The sequence below is a fragment of the Parasteatoda tepidariorum genome, chromosome 1 (genome assembly GCF_982258835.1).
Source record: "Parasteatoda tepidariorum strain Cologne lab strain chromosome 1, Ptep-v5.0, whole genome shotgun sequence".
NCBI lineage: Eukaryota > Metazoa > Arthropoda > Arachnida > Araneae > Theridiidae > Parasteatoda > Parasteatoda tepidariorum.
In genome coordinates, this window is record NC_141755.1 from 45702316 (window position 1) to 45724239 (window position 21924).

Genomic DNA, 21924 nt, shown 5'->3' on the forward strand with positions numbered 1-21924 from the left:
CCTTGACCTTAAAAAACATCAGTGTAGGGTATACCGGGCAGAGACCCGTGACCTTAATAAAACATCAGTGTAGGGTATACCGGGCAAATGTATACCGGACTGTGGCACTTGACCTTAAACAACATCAGTGTAGGGTATACCGGGCAAATGTATACCGGGAGTTGGCACTTGATCTTAAAAAACATCAGTGTAGGGTAGACCGGGCAAATGTATACCGAGCAGTGACCCTTGACCTTAAAAAACATCAGTGTAGGGTATACTGATGCTTTTTACTGATGTATACTGATGAAACATACCAGGAAAATGAATACCGGGCAATGGCACTTGACCTTAAAAAAACACCAGTGTAGGGTATACCGGGCAAATGTATACCGGACTGTGGCACTTGACCTTAAAAAACATCAGTGTAGGGTATACCGGGCAAATGTATACCGGGAGTTGGCACTTGACCTTAAAAAACATCAGTGTAGGGTATACCGGGCAGAGACCCGTGACCTTAATAAAACATCAGTGTAGGGTATACCGGGCAGTGGCTCTTGACCTTAAAAAAACATCAGTGTAGGGTATACCGGGCAATGGCACTTAACCTTAAAAAACTATTGCCCGGTATACCCTATACTGATATTTTTTTAAGGTCAAGTATCATTGCCCGGTATATATTTGCCCGATGCTCCAAATACTGATGTTTCTTCTAATCTATCGTCAGTATGTATTAAAATATCGAATTAATGTAATTATATCCACGAATAAATTAATATCAAATCGGATGTAATAAATATTTCAGACATTCACTAAAGCGACTATGTGATTGTTAACATTTACCGGTGAAAGTCAACAACCACCGATTTCGATCATTCGTAGTAACATGCACATCATTTACATAATAACCTCATCAGAACGTTTATTTCATACTTTGCCTAAGAAGCATACTTTACTAAGCGCTCAAAGAACTCATTTTTAAAACTCGTCAGACGTGAATTAGGAAAACAAAACATATTTGAAACAGAAAGTGGAAAATTACCCACTAAAATATGAAAAAAAGAAGATGTTTATGTCTAAGGTTCCGATAGATAGATGAGTCATCGAATTCTGATGACGAACACATAGTGTTTTTTAAATCTAAATTTTAAAGTGAACCTGATTTGCCCGACTTAACCAATGTTGCATAATCTAGATATGCAATAATGCGGGCTCTGACATTATATTTAAATACTAAAGCTTCGTAAATTTTTTTAAAGTATAAAATTAATAGTGAGGACTTTTCCACTTTATAAAAAATTGTAATCTTTGTTTTCAATTTTATAATTCAAATTCTCTTTATCTTCAGTCATTTTCCCCTTCAAAACCCATACATGTCTTAAAATCCTAAGCTGTTTAAAAATACTTTCATCATGCATCGAAAATTTATAAATACTTTTTTACTATTTTTTTTATTTACGAAGATCCTGTTGTTGCCAAAAATAAAATCACTTTTCTTATATTATCATGGTACAAAGGTTTAAATATTTTTACGGGTGCGTTTTTTTTCTTTTAAACAAAGATAAGATTGCAATCAAAGGTGATTTTTAAACATTTAAAAATAAATATGATTAAATTGTGCACTTATCAAGTCATACAACTAATTTTAGATATGCACAAATGACTGTGAACCGATAAAAATAATGTTTTATCTTATAATAACGAAATTAATATGCATTTATTTCGTGGCTGTAATAAATTTTTTTTAAAATTCAAAGTTGATCAGGAAAATAGAGAAAATGATTAGATAATAATGTAATGGAAAATAGTTAATAATGCAGTTTAATGTAAAAGTTTTGAGGCATTTAAGATGAATTTCGATTAATATTTTGCTTTTAACTTACTTTTAAAATGCAGGTAATACAAAATATATTTGGAGAGCAAAAATACTGTAGTTATCAAAGATGATAGTACTGAAACTTACCGCAAACTCTTTCTGAATATTAATTTGGAAAATCGTTATTTTTTATAATAATTAATAATAAGATTTTTAAAAAATGTATTTTATAATAATATCTTTTAATCTTTTTAATTAAAATTATTTTGTGCAGGGTATATATTTTTATGAAAATAATTTTCAACTTATTTTCCTTAGAAAAATAAATGCAGAAAAGGAACAGAAACGTTTTAAAGTAAATAAACTAGCAACAGAAAGATATCCGAATTGAGTGAACAATACTTAGGGACATTATGAAAAGAAGATACGTAACAAGGTTTTAACTTTAATTTGCAAACAGTTATGGCAGATGTACACGGTGATTTTTGACTAAACGTGATTGTTACGTATTTCTTAATATATATTTCCAATAGTATAATTTATTTAGAGAACTATTTTTTTAAATGGTAAATTACCTAATTTTCAATAACTTAGTTTCAATTAGGGCACACATGATGCAGTTATTATTTCGTTTCAAAATTTAATCTGGAAATATTTGAATACGAAATTGCTTTGTTTTAATTGATGATTGTTTTAATATGCTAATTTTTAAAAAAAAAATTGTTTAATCTCTTATTGTATTTGAAAAGATTAGGTATTTTAATTTTGATTTAAAGTTTAAGATGGTTTCATGTAATGATTTTTAATTTGGTTAATTTAAAATAACACATTTTTGAGCATTTATTTTATTTTTCGATGATAATAGAATAAATAGTAACAATTTGAAATATTCAATTACATATTGTTTATATTTATCCAATTTTGTATACTTGTTTTTGGGTGATTGTTTTTGAAAATGTCTTTCTTTGTATTAAATTTGAAAAGTAATTATTTAGCTACTTAATTTACAAATTTTATTGTTAATTAAATGTTATTAAAATTGATGATTTTAAGGTTAAATTCTGGCAAAATTTACATTTATGATTTTTTGAGTAATTGTAATCATAATTATTTCAATATTTTATATTAATTTGAGTAAGAATTCATGCTATTTTTATTTTTTTTGATACAATAGTAAACTACTACCTACTTGGTAATCAATTATTTTAAGTTTCATTTGCAATATTTGTTTCAAGTAGATTCCTTAAAGAAAAAATATTGAAAATATTTTTCATTATATATAATTTATATGGTCAATGAATTCGAAATCTCTTTTGTTTACAATGTTTAAAATAAATTTTGATTATACATGAGTAGTAATTACAACATAACTATTATCCACAGTAAATTTTAGTCATTAAATTCTAATTTTAACCAATTAAGTGTTATCATGCTCGAACCAATTGATTTGCCAAATGTGGCAGGGGTTAATAATTCAAATAAATTTAATTTTAGTATACCTTAAATTTTAGGTAATTCTCAAAATGTTGAGTGGTGTGTTGGTTAGATTAAAGATCTTGTAGCACTTAATCAGTTTACTGATGCGGCAGTATTGCATATTTTGAAAAGAAACCTTTGTCAGGCTGCTCTTTTATATTTCCAAAATTCACCTGAATTTAGGACGATCAAAAAGTTTGATGAGGCTTGGGAAAATTTTTTGAATTTCTTTAAACAGGAAGAATCTTCTTTTGCTGCTAAATTTCAAGTTATTAGCCTTTTACTATCTGCGCTCATCAGGGCTATTCTGCCTAAAAGGCATATAGTTTCATCCACAATGAAATGGCCTTATCAAAAATTAAAAATTTACTGCTTATCTGCACTATTAACCTCCGCTTATTCCAGTTCAAACTGGGACTTTCCGTCCGAGATGTAATTAATGCTGGAAATCTTAAAGGTAATGGTTAAGGTAATTCCTCATTCACTAAACCACCCACTATAAATATTAATAATTTTACGTTATCTAAAATGCACAATTCAAATTTGTCAAACAAAAACTTTGTGTGTTGAATGTTTTCTTCATGTGCTGAACTTCTGCATTGTAGATGTTTCTTTTAAAAATGACACATACCCACTTGAAAAAAATAAAAATCTATTTCTCATCTAACATCTCAACATCTCACAGGCTGTATTTTTTTAAAATTCTCCTTGAAGATTTTTTGTGGTACTGCTTGAACAATATTTTATATGAATTTTACAAAAAAAAAAAAAAAAAAAAATTGCAATTGCGTTATTTTTATATCTCCAAGGCCTATATACTAATTTTTATATGTATTCGCGAGTATTAAGCAGTGGCTAATATAGTTAATGATTTTTGAAAGAAAAATTTTACAATTCCTTTTACAAAAATGTGTTTTTATATAATAATATAATTTGTTTAATTTTTTTAAATTGTAAAATTACCCACTCTAGTTAATTAATACGAATTTTCAGTAATTTTCTGCAATAAAAATTTTATTTATGGCTGGTTTATACGAATTCTGGATCCGGCTCTCAACGACCGTAGTACTAATGTAAAAATATCCTCAATGGTAGACGTACAATGTGTTATAATTCCTTTGACGCTGGTTAACCGTGAGAGGTTTTCGTAGCTTTCCTCTCCATGTATCGCGAATGTCAAGCTAGTTCCATCGAAAAATCCGGCACGAAGGCTAGTTTGTCCCAATGGATTCCGGAATTCCGGAATTTTCTTTTTTTTCTGAGTTGGGTTCAAAATTACAAGGCCACGTAGTTAAGTATTGATAGTCGTAAACTCATAATTGGGTCGGCAGTTGCACGCTGTTTTTCAAATAAATTAAATCTATAGTCCAGTAATTAGAGCAAAAAAAGAGATGTTTTTGCTGAAAAACTGACCAAGATATTTTTTTGGCCGAAAGCTTTTCCGAGTCATTAAAAATAATACATAAAAACTTTCTTCCTCTCCTCTGTACCTTCCCCTCTTTTTGAGGGAAATGGGGGTGATTTAAGGGAGAGAATTGAATGTGCTCTGGACAGGCAATTGAGACATTGCTTCTCTTGTACCTTTTCATACTTAATTGCATGAACAATTCACTTTATATGCTCGAATTTCCTTAGATTCCCTTGACATGTAAAATCACATGTCAGAAGAAGTATTTTTAATAAATTGAAACCCTTCCAAATTGTGAACAATTCGCTCCATTGGCTTGTGTATCATCACTTTCATTTTAGCATAAAAAAACACAAGTTATTATAAAAATGCAAAGCAAGCAATGTCTCACTTGTTTACATAACAATGTCAGGTGCGTGCATAGGTAGAATTGCAAAATTGAATTTTTCTGTATACGAAACCCTTATAACTTTTAAACTAATAGTTTGCTCGTCTCAGATGAGATTTTATTAATTTAAGCATGAAAAAAATACATCGAAAACGATGTCTCATTTTTAGTTCTTCTAGAAACTTAATTTTCTTCCTTAAATCACCTACATATCTCTCACAAGAGGAGTAAGCGTTCAGAGGAGAGGGGGGGGGGGAGTTTACAGGTATCATTTATAAGAGCGTAGCAAAACTTTCTAGTACTAATGAGTACTAATTGTATGAGTAAAATTGAGTACTAATTTTTTCGAAGAAAAAGTGTAATTTTTTTTGACGATGATAAAATTTGTTTTACAAAGAAATTTCTTTCGCGAAAAAACTAGACCTTTTAAGTTACTTATTCAGAAAATATGAAACATTATTTATAAATTAGAATAGCATATATTCTCAGAAACACAGAAAATATTTGTAACTGAAAAATAATTTCGATTATCGTATAGTATCTTTACGAATCTATCATTTTTGAAGATAAATATTAATTCCATTAAAATAATGCTGACATTTTAAAAGATAGTATGGTTGAAATCAACAATTTATTTTAACGCTCAGCATTTTTTGCTGATAAAGGTGAGTCAATAACTTCAATTATCTATTTAAAAATATTTTTAAAGATATGAAAGGATGCACATGCTTTTTGTTTCGAATGTTATTATTATATTTAAAATGTATTTTTTCCCCTCATGGAATATGATGCATTTTCAAAAGAGATTTGCAAAAATAGATATGAATCGTAAATATAATTCATAAAATTTAAACTTTTTTTATGAAATTTTCTTTTAATTTAAGTAAAAAACAATTTGGTGCCATAGATGAGAAATTGAATGTAATTATATGAGCTGAGCAGAACAGAAAAAACAACCATATGCATTGTTTAAGCATTTTAAATAAAAGACAGAGTTCAGACTCTATTGATATTGCATTTAAAAAGGCAATGTTCAGATTCTATTATTTTTGCATTTCAAATGCAAGACAGCTTATTGATTGTAATTATTTTTGTGTTTTAAATTAGTGGTAGTTTACTTGTTCAGTTTGTAAAATTTTTCTCAATTAGATGGTATGATGTGTAGTTTTAATGTAAAACTTTTATTTAATTTTAATGACATTAAAAAGTTTCAGTTTGAAAGTTTTTGAAAATGGAACCGGATGCAAACCATTATTGTACCTAAGTGTGAAGTATAAATCAAAATGTGAATTGAATTAAATAATGAAATTCAGAGTCTCATTTCTTGGTATTTGAAAACTATAATATTTTTAAATAAATCATATTATTTTTTTAACAGCAAGAAATCACTGGTAAGCTTATTTTGATAACAATTCAAAAACTTATAAAAGGAAACAACATCGACTCTATTATTTTCTTAGTTGCTTTTTCAAGATATCTTGCTACCGAAGTGTCTCGATTTCAAAATAAAACACATAGAGTAATTCTGGATCTTTAATCTTAATCATAACTATTAAAAGTATAGTCTTCGGGAGTTAGTATTTTACGGTGTGTAAATTCTTCATTCTCTTTCATCTTATATATCTGCTCTGACAGTCAGGCTGCTCTTCTATCACTATCAAGGTGAAAATTGATCTCTTCACTAGTGTGCGAGTGCTCCTTTCTAATCGTAACAAGGTGTACCTACAATGGGTACCTGGACATATTGGTATTCCAGGTAGCGACTTTACACATTGTCGACTCCCAGGCACTTCTTTGGCACCGTATTTTGAAATTCGCCAAGTCGGGTTTCAAATTTTCTCGCGAAAATCTTGGAATACTAATTCGCGCATGTTTCACTTGCAACATACGATTTAAAAAACGCACGAGGTGTGAATAAATTTAGCTGCTTTAAAAGTTTTTGTGTATTATCAGTCTCTTTTTATTCGGACTTTCCTGAAACACATATTTAATTCTTACTTTTTTATTTCCTTTTTAGGATAAAGCTTTGTTGTGGGTGCAGGATATATGAGTAGGGTATAGCTTTTTAATTATTTTTATAAATTTATTTCAAATAATTTATGGTGTCTTTACCAAGTATGTGGACGCAATATTCAATAATGCAGCAGGGTTTTGTACCAAATTGTTTAGTTTTTAAAACCTTTAATTTAAGTAACTACACAATTTATGAGTTTAAAGCATTTTCTTTTTATATACGTGTAATGATGAGGAGATTGTTGCTGTCTGCTTTATACCTAAAGTAAATTTTTTTTACTTTTCTGACACTGATATCTATGATTAAATTTGATGTGATGATTCCCATTTACAGTGCCAATAATATTAGCGTCCAAACAATCGCACTTAGATTTACCACTTTTTGGTAAATGTTATGTCCCAAACGATAAATTCCTTTATACGCATTAGCCAATTCCACAGCTTTGGTCGCCAAGACTTAAAAATTTGTCGCAGTTAAAGTATATTTATGAGATGAACACAATTTTGATTAAAGAAAACTTTTTATGATTTGTAAAATAAAAATATAATGTAAACAGTAACCATCAACTTTGACATTCTCATATCATAACTGTACAACAATTTAAGGGCAATCTGTTTATTTATTTTTGATTCAATAAAGACAAGATATTGAGTCAAATAAGAGAATCTTAACAATTTTTAAACTTAATAATTTACTTTAAATAAAGAAAGTAGTTTTAAAACAGTTGGGTTGAAAGGCTGAGGACTTACACTTTTCTAAAAAAAATTAATCCATGTTATGATAATAAAACAAAACTCTTGCGATCAGTTATCTCAGCAAAAGTAAGATTTTTATTATCAAATAAGAAACAATTATTACCATTCGGCAAGGGACAAATAAAATAAAATAGGTCATACAGTTTTCAGACACACAGACTGCATGACAATCTAAGAATAAATATTTGAACTTTTAAAGCAAATTACATACAATAAAAGCAAATTACATACAATAAAAGCTATTGTGTAAAAAAAAATTAAGAAACAAGTTGTTACAAATGAGACTATTATATGATTCCAGCAACTAAAAAATTCTTTTGGAATTTTAAAGACTAATGAATACTATTGAATAATAACAGAAAAGTTTTCTGTGTCTTTTTTGTCTCATTTTTGAAGCAGAATATAAATTAAAATACACATCTCACTTTTTCTGATCCTGCTTTTCTCTGAATCGTTCTTATTAAAATAGATGAATCGTGTTAAATTACGTTACCTTAAGTTAGTAAATGTGTTTTCGCACTTAGGAGGAAAAAAAAGACCTAATTTTAGATTGACAATAAATGTAATAATTTTAATAGTATTTTTTCCATATCTTATTTAGAAGCCCAAAATTTGAATAAAAAACTTTTAAAATATATAGACCAATTGTTGAGTTATCGAATCTAATAAGCTAAAGTTGTTATAAAATTATGAATAAAAAGTTACAAGATGGATAAGTTATGAAATTAATGAAGCATAGAATGAAAGGATAAATATATATAGCAAAATATATGATAAAATTAATTAGGAAACAATTGAAACGAAGGTGAGTAATTTCAGATTATATACAAATAATAGTGATAGAAGCAAGAAAAATGGAAAATATCGGAATTTTCCCTGACAAATTTAAGAAACATTAAAAAAGTTAAGCAGCCACAACTTTAAGTTTTAATAAATATGATTTGATGTTATAAAAAATAAATTAACTATACGAAAATAGTAGTGAGTATGTCATAGATTTGTTTCTTTATGTCATGGCTTTACTAAAAATATTTTTTCTCCTTGTTTTCATAATAGCACGCATTTTACAGAAAATATTTGAACAAATTTAATGAAAATATTTTCAAATTTTTTTAAAGACTCTCTTATGAAGGAAATATTGTCAATCAAAAGTTGTTCAGTATAAAATATATGCAATTTTTTTAAGATATTGTAAGCATTTTGAAGAATACATATTTTTTCCAAAATAGAAACAATTGAAAAAACCTGGTAAAAATGAAGGAAATGAAAATAATTATTTTTCAAACTGCGTAAAAATTTTTTTAATAGTTTTATCTTTAAAAATATGTACACTTAATAATGTGATGATTTATATAGGGGATTATTTTTTAAAATTTTGCTTATTAATTAAGATATTCAAAAGAAATTGATTATTCTGAAGATATAAATATTTTACTACTCCAGATTTTTATTTAATTTACAAGAATAGTTTCTATTTGAAATTTTTTTTAACCGAAATATGTATGCAATTAACTGAAATAATTGTGTGTACGTAAATTTTTCTTCCTCTTTCTTTATAGAAGGACGAAGTATTTTGCTCTCGATATTTGAATTTTTCTAGTCTTAAACGAGGATAAAATTTTAACTTAATTCAACAAGCAACTTTTAAAAATATCCATGAGCGCGAAGATTCGTTTATGACTTTTGCGAGTTATTGAGGCGAGCGTAGGGTTGCCTCTGAGTGAGGGTTACTAGATAAGGCGGTGAAACAGTTGACAAATAAAACCGTGGCGAGTGGAGGTGCCCGGGAGTCGACAATGTGTAAAGTCGCAAGCGCGACAATGGAGCATGCTGAAAAAAAAGGAAGAGAAAACAACTTATACTGTAAAATTACTCACCAGACTCATAGTTAAGGATGCAGAAAAACATAGTTTATTTATAAAAGATAACATTTATAAAAAAGTAAAAATGCTTGGCAAACATGCCAACACAAAAAATCGGCCTAAGCCGAAAAAAAAAAAAAACACAATTGAGAGAAAAACAACTGCTACTGACTATTTCTTCGTTATGAAGATAGGGGAGAAAACTCTCGCCAAAAAAAATTAAACTTTTGCGAATAACACCTCGGTTGGTTGGAGAAGGATCAGTGGGGCAAATCACAGAGCTGCCAATTTTGGCCAACTGGCGAAATTAATTGTTAAACTCCATGCCAAACATGAAGCGGGGTTGTCTAAAGTGGTGACACACCTGGTAAAGAATTTTGTGGAATGTTCTGGAACATTCTTGGCGCCATCATAAGATCAAAAGGGGCGCTTTGCATTTGATGCAAGCCGAAACGTGGGAAAGGGGACTTGGTGTCACTCCTTCTCGAACCAACAAAAGGTGTTTGCTGACTGGACATACATCTTGCTGTCAGCAAGTAACAAAAGGAGGAATCTTCTTTTAAAGGAAGAACATAAATGCAGAGAAAGATTACTTTCCCAAGGTTACAAAACAAATTGAGGCTTAAAACTTAAGTATTACATGAAATATATTGCAAAGAATTATTGAATACTGATAAATAAATAACATTAATTACAAGTGTAAAAAGAAGAAATTAAAAAAACATGCAATTAAAAGTTTATCACAAATTTAACAGTTACAATTATTTAAGCGTTTAATACATTATTAACAAATTAACAATTAACAAATGATTATTAAATTAGATGAATGATGATGATTAAATAAATTAGATGATTAGATAATGAAATTAGATAATTAAATTAGAATTAACAAATGATTTTAATTAATATGTAGTATACCATACTACAATTACGTATGACTATGAAGAGCAATGAGAAAAGAACAACAACATTCTTGCTTCAGAAATGTAATTTTTTTTCTGGAATAGGTTACAGCATCTTCTAATTAATTAAAATGTCAAAGTTCAACATCATACAAAAAGTTTTAAAAGACGGCTAGATGTTTCATTACAAAATAAAAGACATCACAGAACAGATATAATAATCTTAACATAACTAGATATTCAATTAAACTTCAATATCAAACAATTTGAAACATTAAAATCATTCGAAATACGAAAAAGAAATAAAAAAAAGTTCTCTTTTCTTACAAAGAATTTATCGTAAGAATATTGAAAAGAATTTAACTCAGTTTTTCAAAGATTGATTATGAGCATTGTCATAAATTTTATCTACCTCATCAAACAAGTACTCATAATATATCTTAAATTTCGTCAGGTCACCATAGATGCCCTCATGTTTGAAAAACTTAGCTATTGCTATACTGATGGAGGGTAAAGTGTGCAAAATGTCTTTTTTTTCCAATCTTTCGACCTCATCGTTGAGTAGCGTGCAAGACTTGTAGCCAATTTGCCTTCATTTTGTTCTGTCAGCACTCCCTGGTTTTTCAAAAAGAGGTAGACTGCTTTTGTGTATTTTTGGAAATCTTGGTCTGATGTAACAATGCTTCCAATTTTTTCTCATTCACAATAAATTTCTTTGGATAGGCTCTCTGGAATCTTTACACCAGCTGCTTGATTGAAACCATTTATGGACTCACGCTCAGCTGCTTTAAATTCCTTCATATTTCCATATGATACTGTAAAAAATGTGTTGAAATTGTTGTCCGGTATTTTGCTTCTTACTTCTTTTACAAATGATGTGCTTTTAAAATCATGACTTTGAGCATTGCAATAAATTTTATCTACCTCATCAAACAAGTACTCATAATATATCTTAAATTTCGTCAGGTCACCATAGATGCCCTCATGTTTGAAAAACTTAGCTATTGCTATACTGATGGAGGGTAAAGTGTGCAAAATGTCTTTTTTTCCCAATCTTTCGACCTCATCGTTGAAGTAGCGTGCAAGACTTGTAGCCAATTTGCCTTCATTTTGTTCTGTCAGCACTCCCTGGTTTTTCAAAAAGAGGTAGACTGCTTTAGTGTATTTTTGGAAATCTTGGTCTGATGTAACAATGCTTCCAATTTTTTCTCCTTCATTAAAAATTTGTTTGGAAAGGCTCTCTGGAATCTTTACACCAGCTGCTTGATTGAAACCATTTATGGACTCACGCACAGCTTCTTTAAATTCCTTCATATTTCCATATGATACTGTAAAAAGTGTGTTGAAATTGTTGTCCGGTATTTTGCTTCTTACTTCTTTTACAAATGATGTGCTTTTAAAATCATGACTTTGAGCATTGTCATAAATTTTATCTACCTCATCAAACAAGTACTCATAATATATCTTAAATTTCGTCAGGTCACCATAGATGCCCTCATGTTTGAAAAACTTAGCTATTGCTATACTGATAGAGGGTAAAGTGTGCAAAATGTCTTTTTTTCCCAATCTTTCGACCTCATCGTTGAAGTAGCGTGCAAGACTTGTAGCCAATTTGCCTTCATTTTGTTCTGTCAGCACTCCCTGGTTTTTCAAAAAGAGGTAGACTGCTTTAGTGTATTTTTGGAAATCTTGGTCTGATGTAACAATGCTTCCAATTTTTTCTCCTTCATTAAAAATTTGTTTGGAAAGGCTCTCTGGAATCTTTACACCAGCTGCTTGATTGCAACCATTTATGGACTCACGCACAGCTTCTTTAAATTCCTTCATATTTCCATATGATACTGTAAAAAGTGTGTTGAAATTGTTGTCCGGTATTTTGCTTCTTACTTCTTTTACAAATGATGTGCTTTTAAAATCATGACTTTGAGCATTGTCATAAATTTTATCTACCTCATCAAACAAGTACTCATAATATATCTTAAATTTCGTCAGGTCACCATAGATGCCCTCATGTTTGAAAAACTTAGCTATTGCTATACTGATGGAGGGTAAAGTGTGCAAAATGTCTTTTTATTCAATCTTTCGACCTCATCGTTGAAGTCGCGTGCAAGACTTGTAGCCAATTTGCCTTTATTTTGTTCTGTCAGCACTCCCTGGTTTTTCAAAAAGAGGTAGACTGCTTTAGTGTATTTTTGGAAATCTTGGTCTGATGTAACAATGCTTCCAATTTTTTCTCCTTCATTAAAAATTTGTTTGGAAAGGCGCTCTGGAATCTTTACACCAGCTGCTTGATTGAAACCATTTCTGGACTCACGCACAGCTTCTTTAAATTCCTTCATATTTCCATATGATACTGTAAAAAGTGTGTTGAAATTGTTGTCCGGTATTTTGCTTCTTACTTCTTTTACAAATGATGTGCTTTTAAAATCATGACTTTGAGCATTGTCATAAATTTTATCTACCTCATCAAACAAGTACTCATAATATATCTTAAATTTCGTCAGGTCACCATAGATGTCCTTATGTTTGAAAAACTTAGCTATTGCTATACTGATGGAGGGTAAAGTGTGCAAAATGTCTTTTTTTCCAATCTTTCGACCTCATCGTTGAAGTAGCGTGCCAGCGAAATCTATGCCAATAGTAGTAAATGGAAGGCAAGGTGTAATTCTGTTCCTTGGTAAAGGAGCTTCGATTTGTTGACTTCTAGATGCCTGTGAGAGTTTACAAGGTAGGCATTTATAGAGCACTCGTTTAATGGCTTCACGTCCTCGTATTATCTAGAAGCTGGAACGAATCTCTGAAAGTACTATTTGAACACCTAAGTGATGAAGCTTCACGTGTGTGTAGTATATGAAAAGATGTACAAATGGGTGAGATCCATCAAGAAGCAAAGGGTGTTTTTGCTCATTTTTGAGCGATGCGAACTGTAATCTACCTCCTAATCGTATGAGATTTTCTTGAAGAAACGGGTTAAAACGGCTAATTTTTGAAGATTTTGGCAAAGGGGAATTATTTTGTAATGCATTAAGCTCTGCCGAAAAGCATTGCTTTTGCACTGTAAGAATCCAATAGTTTTTTGCTGTGTTAAGCTCATCACATGTGAGATCAATAGAAATGTGTTGCTTGGATCGACAGTTATACAAGAAACGAAATATCCATGCTGTAACTCTAAGAAGTTTCATATATGAACTGAACCGCGATATATCAATAAGAGGTTGGTAAGAAGTTATCAATAAAGATTGAGAAGCTGGTTTACGTAGTTCAGCATGAATATCTGGATTAGCGTAACTCAGTTGTTTTGAAGGCCAAAACTCTGATGATTGTGTTAGCCAGATTGGTCCTAGCCACCAAAGATCCAAGGATTCAAGCTCTGTGGGTGCAACACCACGAGACAAGTGGTCGGCAGGATTTTCATTGCCAGGGCAATGCCGCCATTGTGTTGGATTTGTGTAATTGAGAATTTCGTTCGTTCGGTTACAGACAAAAGTTTTCCACCGATTTGGATCACCTTGTATCCAATTTAAGGCAACTGTTGAGTCACTCCAAAGTGTCGCTGTGTTCCTATCCAGTTTAGTTTCTGTACAAAAATAATGGAGTAATCGAGCACCCAATAATGCGGCTAAGAGCTCTAAGCGGGGAAGTGTTATTCTTTTCAGAGGAGAAAGTCTATTACGACTGCAAACCATTCGAACATGAAATTTAGTATCTTCTTTGAATCGTACATATAACACTGTTCCGTAAGCACGTTCCGAAGCATCGCAGAATACGTGAATGGTAACATCAGCAGAAGATATTCCAATCCATCTGGGGATTCGAATGTTGTTTAAATGTGGCAAGTCCATAATCCATTTTGAAAACCTTGATGCGATAGATGGGGGTAAAAGTTCGTCCCATTCAATACCGCATAGCCATGTATCTTGAAAGAGAATTTTTCCTATTACAGTAGATGGTGAGAAAATTCCCAAGGGATCAAAAATCTTTGAGATTGTTTTCAAAAGTAAGCGTTTAGTAACCGGATCCTTAAATAAATCGTGGTCATGCTCCTTAATATTTTGATGAAACGAATCTTCTTCTGTATCCCAATGAACACCTAAGACTTGAGTCTTACTTTTAAACTTTATTTTTTCTTTCCTCCATTCGTTTTTCAAAACTTGTGAGTTGGTACTCCATTTCGCTAAGGGAAGGCTTATAAGACTCGTGAGTTCTTGCATTTCGTGAAATAGGGTCTTCGCTTCGACTTCTGAATCAACTCCCACAACGAAATCATCCATGAAAATATTGCCTTTTAGATGTTTAGCTGCTGTGGGATAAATGTTGGAGTACATGCAGCATAATTCGTCAAGTGTAGCTGAAAGAAGGAATGGGCTGCTGGTTAATCCAAAGGGTAAACGTGTAAATTGACGTGTAACTTCTGACGTGTAAAACGTGTAACTTCTATGGCTAACAAGAAAAAATTTAAGCTTGCTGACCCGAATGACACTCTGCAAGACATGCCTATTGAAGTTTTGATTGGTGCAGATTTTTACTGGACGGTGGTGAATTCTGAGATTCCTTTCAGACTTTCGGAAACAATTGTGCTCATTCCATCAATCTTTGGCTGGATTTTGTCTGGATCCAGATCTCATACATCTGTCGCTTCTTTATCGTCAGTTCATAATATCAGCATCACATCACCATATATTTTGGATGATCAAGTTAGGAACTTCTGGGACTTAGATACTTTAGGTATTAAAGCCATGCAAGACAAAGAAATGTCCATTCGCAATTCTGAAATATGGGAAGACTTTCGAAGCTCTTATGAAGTCCTAGAAAATCGTCGTGTTGTTAGATTACCTTGGAAAAAAGACGTTACTCTTTCTTCAAATAACTATCACGTAGCATCAAAACGCTTCAATACATTGTGCAAGAAGCTCCAAACAGATCCTAGCTTAAAGGAAATGTATGTTTCACTCATGGAAGATTACATAGACAAAAGGCAAGTTGAAATAGCACCGGAAAATCATGATAAAGAAGAAAAAAGCTATTACATACCCCATCATGTAGTCATTAAAGAGAAGAACGCAGAAATTAAGGGACGAATAGTGTTCGACGCCTCTTCTCACACACCAGGCCATCCATCATTAAACGATGCTCTAGAACAAGGTCCCAACTTACTCCCAGAAATTTTAGCCACCTTATTACGATTTCGTCTTCACAAACAAGCAATTATTAGCGATGGAAGTCAGGCTTTCTTACAATTAACTTTGTGGGAAAAAGACAGATGTGCTACTAAGTTTCTATGGTTCAAAAGTAGGAAAAATGATGATGGACATTTGCAGCTAGAGAATGAAATTGTGGTCTATCAATTTACACGTTTACCCTTTGGATTAACCAGCAGCCCATTCCTTCTTTCAGCTACACTTGACGAATTATGCTGCATGTACTCCAACATTTATCCCACAGCAGCTAAACATCTAAAAGGCAATATTTTCATGGATGATTTCGTTGTGGGAGTTGATTCAGAAGTCGAAGCGAAGACCCTATTTCACGAAATGCAAGAACTCACGAGTCTTATAAGCCTTCCCTTAGCGAAATGGAGTACCAACTCACAAGTTTTGAAAAACGAATGGAGGAAAGAAAAAATAAAGTTTAAAAGTAAGACTCAAGTCTTAGGTGTTCATTGGGATACAGAAGAAGATTCGTTTCATCAAAATATTAAGGAGCATGACCACGATTTATTTAAGGATCCGGTTACTAAACGCTTACTTTTGAAAACAATCTCAAAGATTTTTGATCCCTTGGGAATTTTCTCACCATCTACTGTAATAGGAAAAATTCTCTTTCAAGATACATGGCTATGCGGTATTGAATGGGACGAACTTTTACCCCCATCTATCGCATCAAGGTTTTCAAAATGGATTATGGACTTGCCACATTTAAACAACATTCGAATCCCCAGATGGATTGGAATATCTTCTGCTGATGTTACCATTCACGTATTCTGCGATGCTTCGGAACGTGCTTACGGAACAGTGTTATATGTACGATTCAAAGAAGATACTAAATTTCATGTTCGAATGGTTTGCAGTCGTAATAGACTTTCTCCTCTGAAAAGAATAACACTTCCCCGCTTAGAGCTCTTAGCCGCATTATTGGGTGCTCGATTACTCCATTATTTTTGTACAGAAACTAAACTGGATAGGAACACAGCGACACTTTGGAGTGACTCAACAGTTGCCTTAAATTGGATACAAGGTGATCCAAATCGGTGGAAAACTTTTGTCTGTAACCGAACGAACGAAATTCTCAATTACACAAATCCAACACAATGGCGGCATTGCCCTGGCAATGAAAATCCTGCCGACCACTTGTCTCGTGGTGTTGCACCCACAGAGCTTGAATCCTTGGATCTTTGGTGGCTAGGACCAATCTGGCTAACACAATCATCAGAGTTTTGGCCTTCAAAACAACTGAGTTACGCTAATCCAGATATTCATGCTGAACTACGTAAACCAGCTTCTCAATCTTTATTGATAACTTCTTACCAACCTCTTATTGATATATCGCGGTTCAGTTCATATATGAAACTTCTTAGAGTTACAGCATGGATATTTCGTTTCTTGTATAACTGTCGATCCAAGCAACACATTTCTATTGATCTCACATGTGATGAGCTTAACACAGCAAAAAACTATTGGATTCTTACAGTGCAAAAGCAATGCTTTTCGGCAGAGCTTAATGCATTACAAAATAATTCCCCTTTGCCAAAATCTTCAAAAATTAGCCGTTTTAACCCGTTTCTTCAAGAAAATCTCATACGATTAGGAGGTAGATTACAGTTCGCATCGCTCAAAAATGAGCAAAAACACCCTTTGCTTCTTGATGGATCTCACCCATTTGTACATCTTTTCATATACTACACACACGTGAAGCTTCATCACTTAGGTGTTCAAATAGTACTTTCAGAGATTCGTTGCAGCTTCTAGATAATACGAGGACGTGAAGCCATTAAACGAGTGCTCTATAAATGCCTACCTTGTAAACTCTCACAGGCATCTAGAAGTCAACAAATCGAAGCTCCTTTACCAAGGAACAGAATTACACCTTGCCTTCCATTTACTACTATTGGCATAGATTTCGCTGGCACGCTACTTCAACGATGAGGTCGAAAGATTGGAAAAAAAGACATTTTGCACACTTTACCCTCCATCAGTATAGCAATAGCTAAGTTTTTCAAACATGAGGACATCTATGGTGACCTGACGAAATTTAAGATATATTATGAGTACTTGTTTGATGAGGTAGATAAAATTTATGACAATGCTCAAAGTCATGATTTTAAAAGCACATCATTTGTAAAAGAAGTAAGAAGCAAAATACCGGACAACAATTTCAACACACTTTTTACAGTATCATATGGAAATATGAAGGAATTTAAAGAAGCTGTGCGTGAGTCCAGAAATGGTTTCAATCAAGCAGCTGGTGTAAAGATTCCAGAGCGCCTTTCCAAACAAATTTTTAATGAAGGAGAAAAAATTGGAAGCATTGTTACATCAGACCAAGATTTCCAAAAATACACTAAAGCAGTCTACCTCTTTTTGAAAAACCAGGGAGTGCTGACAGAACAAAATAAAGGCAAATTGGCTACAAGTCTTGCACGCGACTTCAACGATGAGGTCGAAAGATTGAATAAAAAGACATTTTGCACACTTTACCCTCCATCAGTATAGCAATAGCTAAGTTTTTCAAACATGAGGGCATCTATGGTGACCTGACGAAATTTAAGATATATTATGAGTACTTGTTTGATGAGGTAGATAAAATTTATGACAATGCTCAAAGTCATGATTTTAAAAGCACATCATTTGTAAAAGAAGTAAGAAGCAAAATACCGGACAACAATTTCAACACACTTTTTACAGTATCATATGGAAATATGAAGGAATTTAAAGAAGCTGTGCGTGAGTCCATAAATGGTTTCAATCAAGCAGCTGGTGTAAAGATTCCAGAGAGCCTTTCCAAACAAATTTTTAATGAAGGAGAAAAAATTGGAAGCATTGTTACATCAGACCAAGATTTCCAAAAATACACTAAAGCAGTCTACCTCTTTTTGAAAAACCAGGGAGTGCTGACAGAACAAAATGAAGGCAAATTGGCTACAAGTCTTGCACGCTACTTCAACGATGAGGTCGAAAGATTGGGAAAAAAAGACATTTTGCCCACTTTACCCTCTATCAGTATAGCAATAGCTAAGTTTTTCAAACATGAGGGCATCTATGGTGACCTGACGAAATTTAAGATATATTATGAGTACTTGTTTGATGAGGTAGATAAAATTTATGACAATGCTCAAAGTCATGATTTTAAAAGCACATCATTTGTAAAAGAAGTAAGAAGCAAAATACCGGACAACAATTTCAACACACTTTTTACAGTATCATATGGAAATATGAAGGAATTTAAAGAAGCTGTGCGTGAGTCCAGAAATGGTTTCAATCAAGCAGCTGGTGTAAAGATTCCAGAGCGCCTTTCCAAACAAATTTTTAATGAAGGAGAAAAAATTGGAAGCATTGTTACATCAGACCAAGATTTCCAAAAATACACTAAAGCAGTCTACCTCTTTTTGAAAAACCAGGGAGTGCTGACAGAACAAAATAAAGGCAAATTGGCTACAAGTCTTGCACGCGACTTCAACGATGAGGTCGAAAGATTGAATAAAAAGACATTTTGCACACTTTACCCTCCATCAGTATAGCAATAGCTAAGTTTTTCAAACATGAGGGCATCTATGGTGACCTGACGAAATTTAAGATATATTATGAGTACTTGTTTGATGAGGTAGATAAAATTTATGACAATGCTCAAAGTCATGATTTTAAAAGCACATCATTTGTAAAAGAAGTAAGAAGCAAAATACCGGACAACAATTTCAACACACTTTTTACAGTATCATATGGAAATATGAAGGAATTTAAAGAAGCTGTGCGTGAGTCCATAAATGGTTTCAATCAAGCAGCTGGTGTAAAGATTCCAGAGAGCCTTTCCAAACAAATTTTTAATGAAGGAGAAAAAATTGGAAGCATTGTTACATCAGACCAAGATTTCCAAAAATACACTAAAGCAGTCTACCTCTTTTTGAAAAACCAGGGAGTGCTGACAGAACAAAATGAAGGCAAATTGGCTACAAGTCTTGCACGCTACTTCAACGATGAGGTCGAAAGATTGGGAAAAAAAGACATTTTGCCCACTTTACCCTCTATCAGTATAGCAATAGCTAAGTTTTTCAAACATGAGGGCATCTATGGTGACCTGACGAAATTTAAGATATATTATGAGTACTTGTTTGATGAGGTAGATAAAATTTATGACAATGCTCAAAGTCATGATTTTAAAAGCACATCATTTGTAAAAGAAGTAAGAAGCAAAATACCGGACAACAATTTCAACACACTTTTTACAGTATCATATGGAAATATGAAGGAATTTAAAGAAGCTGTGCGTGAGTCCATAAATGGTTTCAATCAAGCAGCTGGTGTAAAGATTCCAGAGAGCCTTTCCAAACAAATTTTTAATGAAGGAGAAAAAATTGGAAGCATTGTTACATCAGACCAAGATTTCCAAAAATACACTAAAGCAGTCTACCTCTTTTTGAAAAACCAGGGAGTGCTGACAGAACAAAATGAAGGCAAATTGGCTACAAGTCTTGCACGCTACTTCAACGATGAGGTCGAAAGATTGGGAAAAAAAGACATTTTGCACACTTTACCCTCCATCAGTATAGCAATAGCTAAGTTTTTCAAACATGAGGGCATCTATGGTGACCTGACGAAATTTAAGATATATTATGAGTACTTGTTTGATGAGGTAGATAAAATTTATTGCAATGCTCAAAGTCATGATTTTAAAAGCACATCATTTGTAAAAGAAGTAAGAAGCAAAATACCGGACAACAATTTCAACACATTTTTTACAGTATCATATGGAAATATGAAGGAATTTAAAGCAGCTGAGCGTGAGTACATAAATGGTTTCAATCAAGCAGCTGGTGTAAAGATTCCAGAGAGCCTATCCAAAGAAATTTATTGTGAATGAGAAAAAATTGGAAGCATTGTTACATCAGACCAAGATTTCCAAAAATACACAAAAGCAGTCTACCTCTTTTTGAAAAACCAGGGAGTGCTGACAGAACAAAATGAAGGCAAATTGGCTACAAGTCTTGCACGCTACTCAACGATGAGGTCCAAAGATTGGAAAAAAAAGACATTTTGCACACTTTACCCTCCATCAGTATAGCAATAGCTAAGTTTTTCAAACATGAGGGCATCTATGGTGACCTGACGAAATTTAAGATATATTATGAGTACTTGTTTGATGAGGTAGATAAAATTTATGACAATGCTCATAATCAATCTTTGAAAAACTGAGTTAAATTCTTTTCAATATTCTTACGATAAATTCTTTGTAAGAAAAGAGAACTTTTTTTTATTTCTTTTTCGTATTTCGAATGATTTTAATGTTTCAAATTGTTTGATATTGAAGTTTAATTGAATATCTAGTTATGTTAAGATTATTATATCTGTTCTGTGATGTCTTTTATTTTGTAATGAAACATCTAGCCGTCTTTTAAAACTTTTTGTATGATGTTGAACTTTGACATTTTAATTAATTAGAAGATGCTGTAACCTATTCCAGAAAAAAAATTACATTTCTGAAGCAAGAATGTTGTTGTTCTTTTCTCATTGCTCTTCATAGTCATACGTAATTGTAGTATGGTATACTACATATTAATTAAAATCATTTGTTAATTCTAATTTAATTATCTAATTTCATTATCTAATCATCTAATTTATTTAATCATCATCATTCATCTAATTTAATAATCATTTGTTAATTGTTAATTTGTTAATAATGTATTAAACGCTTAAATAATTGTAACTGTTAAATTTGTGATAAACTTTTAATTGCATGTTTTTTTAATTTCTTCTTTTTACACTTGTAATTAATGTTATTTATTTATCAGTATTCAATAATTCTTTGCAATATATTTCATGTAATACTTAAGTTTTAAGCCTCAATTTGTTTTGTAACCTTGGGAAAGTAATCTTTCTCTGCATTTATGTTCTTCCTTTAAAAGAAGATTCCTCCTTTTGTTACTTGCTGACAGCAAGATGTATGTCCAGTCAGCAAACACCTTTTGTTGGTTCGAGAAGGAGTGACACCAAGTCCCCTTTCCCACGTTTCGGCTTGCATCAAATGCAAAGCGCCCCTTTTGATCTTATGATGGCGCCAAGAATGTTCCAGAACATTCCACAAAATTCTTTACCAGGTGTGTCACCACTTTAGAC

At 32.1% G+C, this 21924-nt stretch overlaps 3 protein-coding genes across 4 annotated transcripts in view; 2 read left to right on the forward strand and 1 right to left on the reverse strand.

The window, feature by feature from the left end:
- Window positions 1-21924, forward strand: part of LOC107450189 (glutathione S-transferase 1) — a 120001-nt gene that overhangs the window by 64873 nt on the left and 33204 nt on the right. The window lies entirely within an intron of this gene.
- Window positions 13378-14925, reverse strand: LOC107452158 (uncharacterized). The gene has a single exon (XM_087154954.1). It carries the CDS (start codon window positions 14923-14925, stop codon window positions 13378-13380), a length of 1548 nt encoding a protein of 515 aa, XP_087011080.1.
- On the forward strand, window positions 15037-17565 carry LOC147816433 (uncharacterized). Its single transcript, XM_087154981.1, has one exon. It carries the CDS (start codon window positions 15037-15039, stop codon window positions 17563-17565), a length of 2529 nt encoding a protein of 842 aa, XP_087011107.1.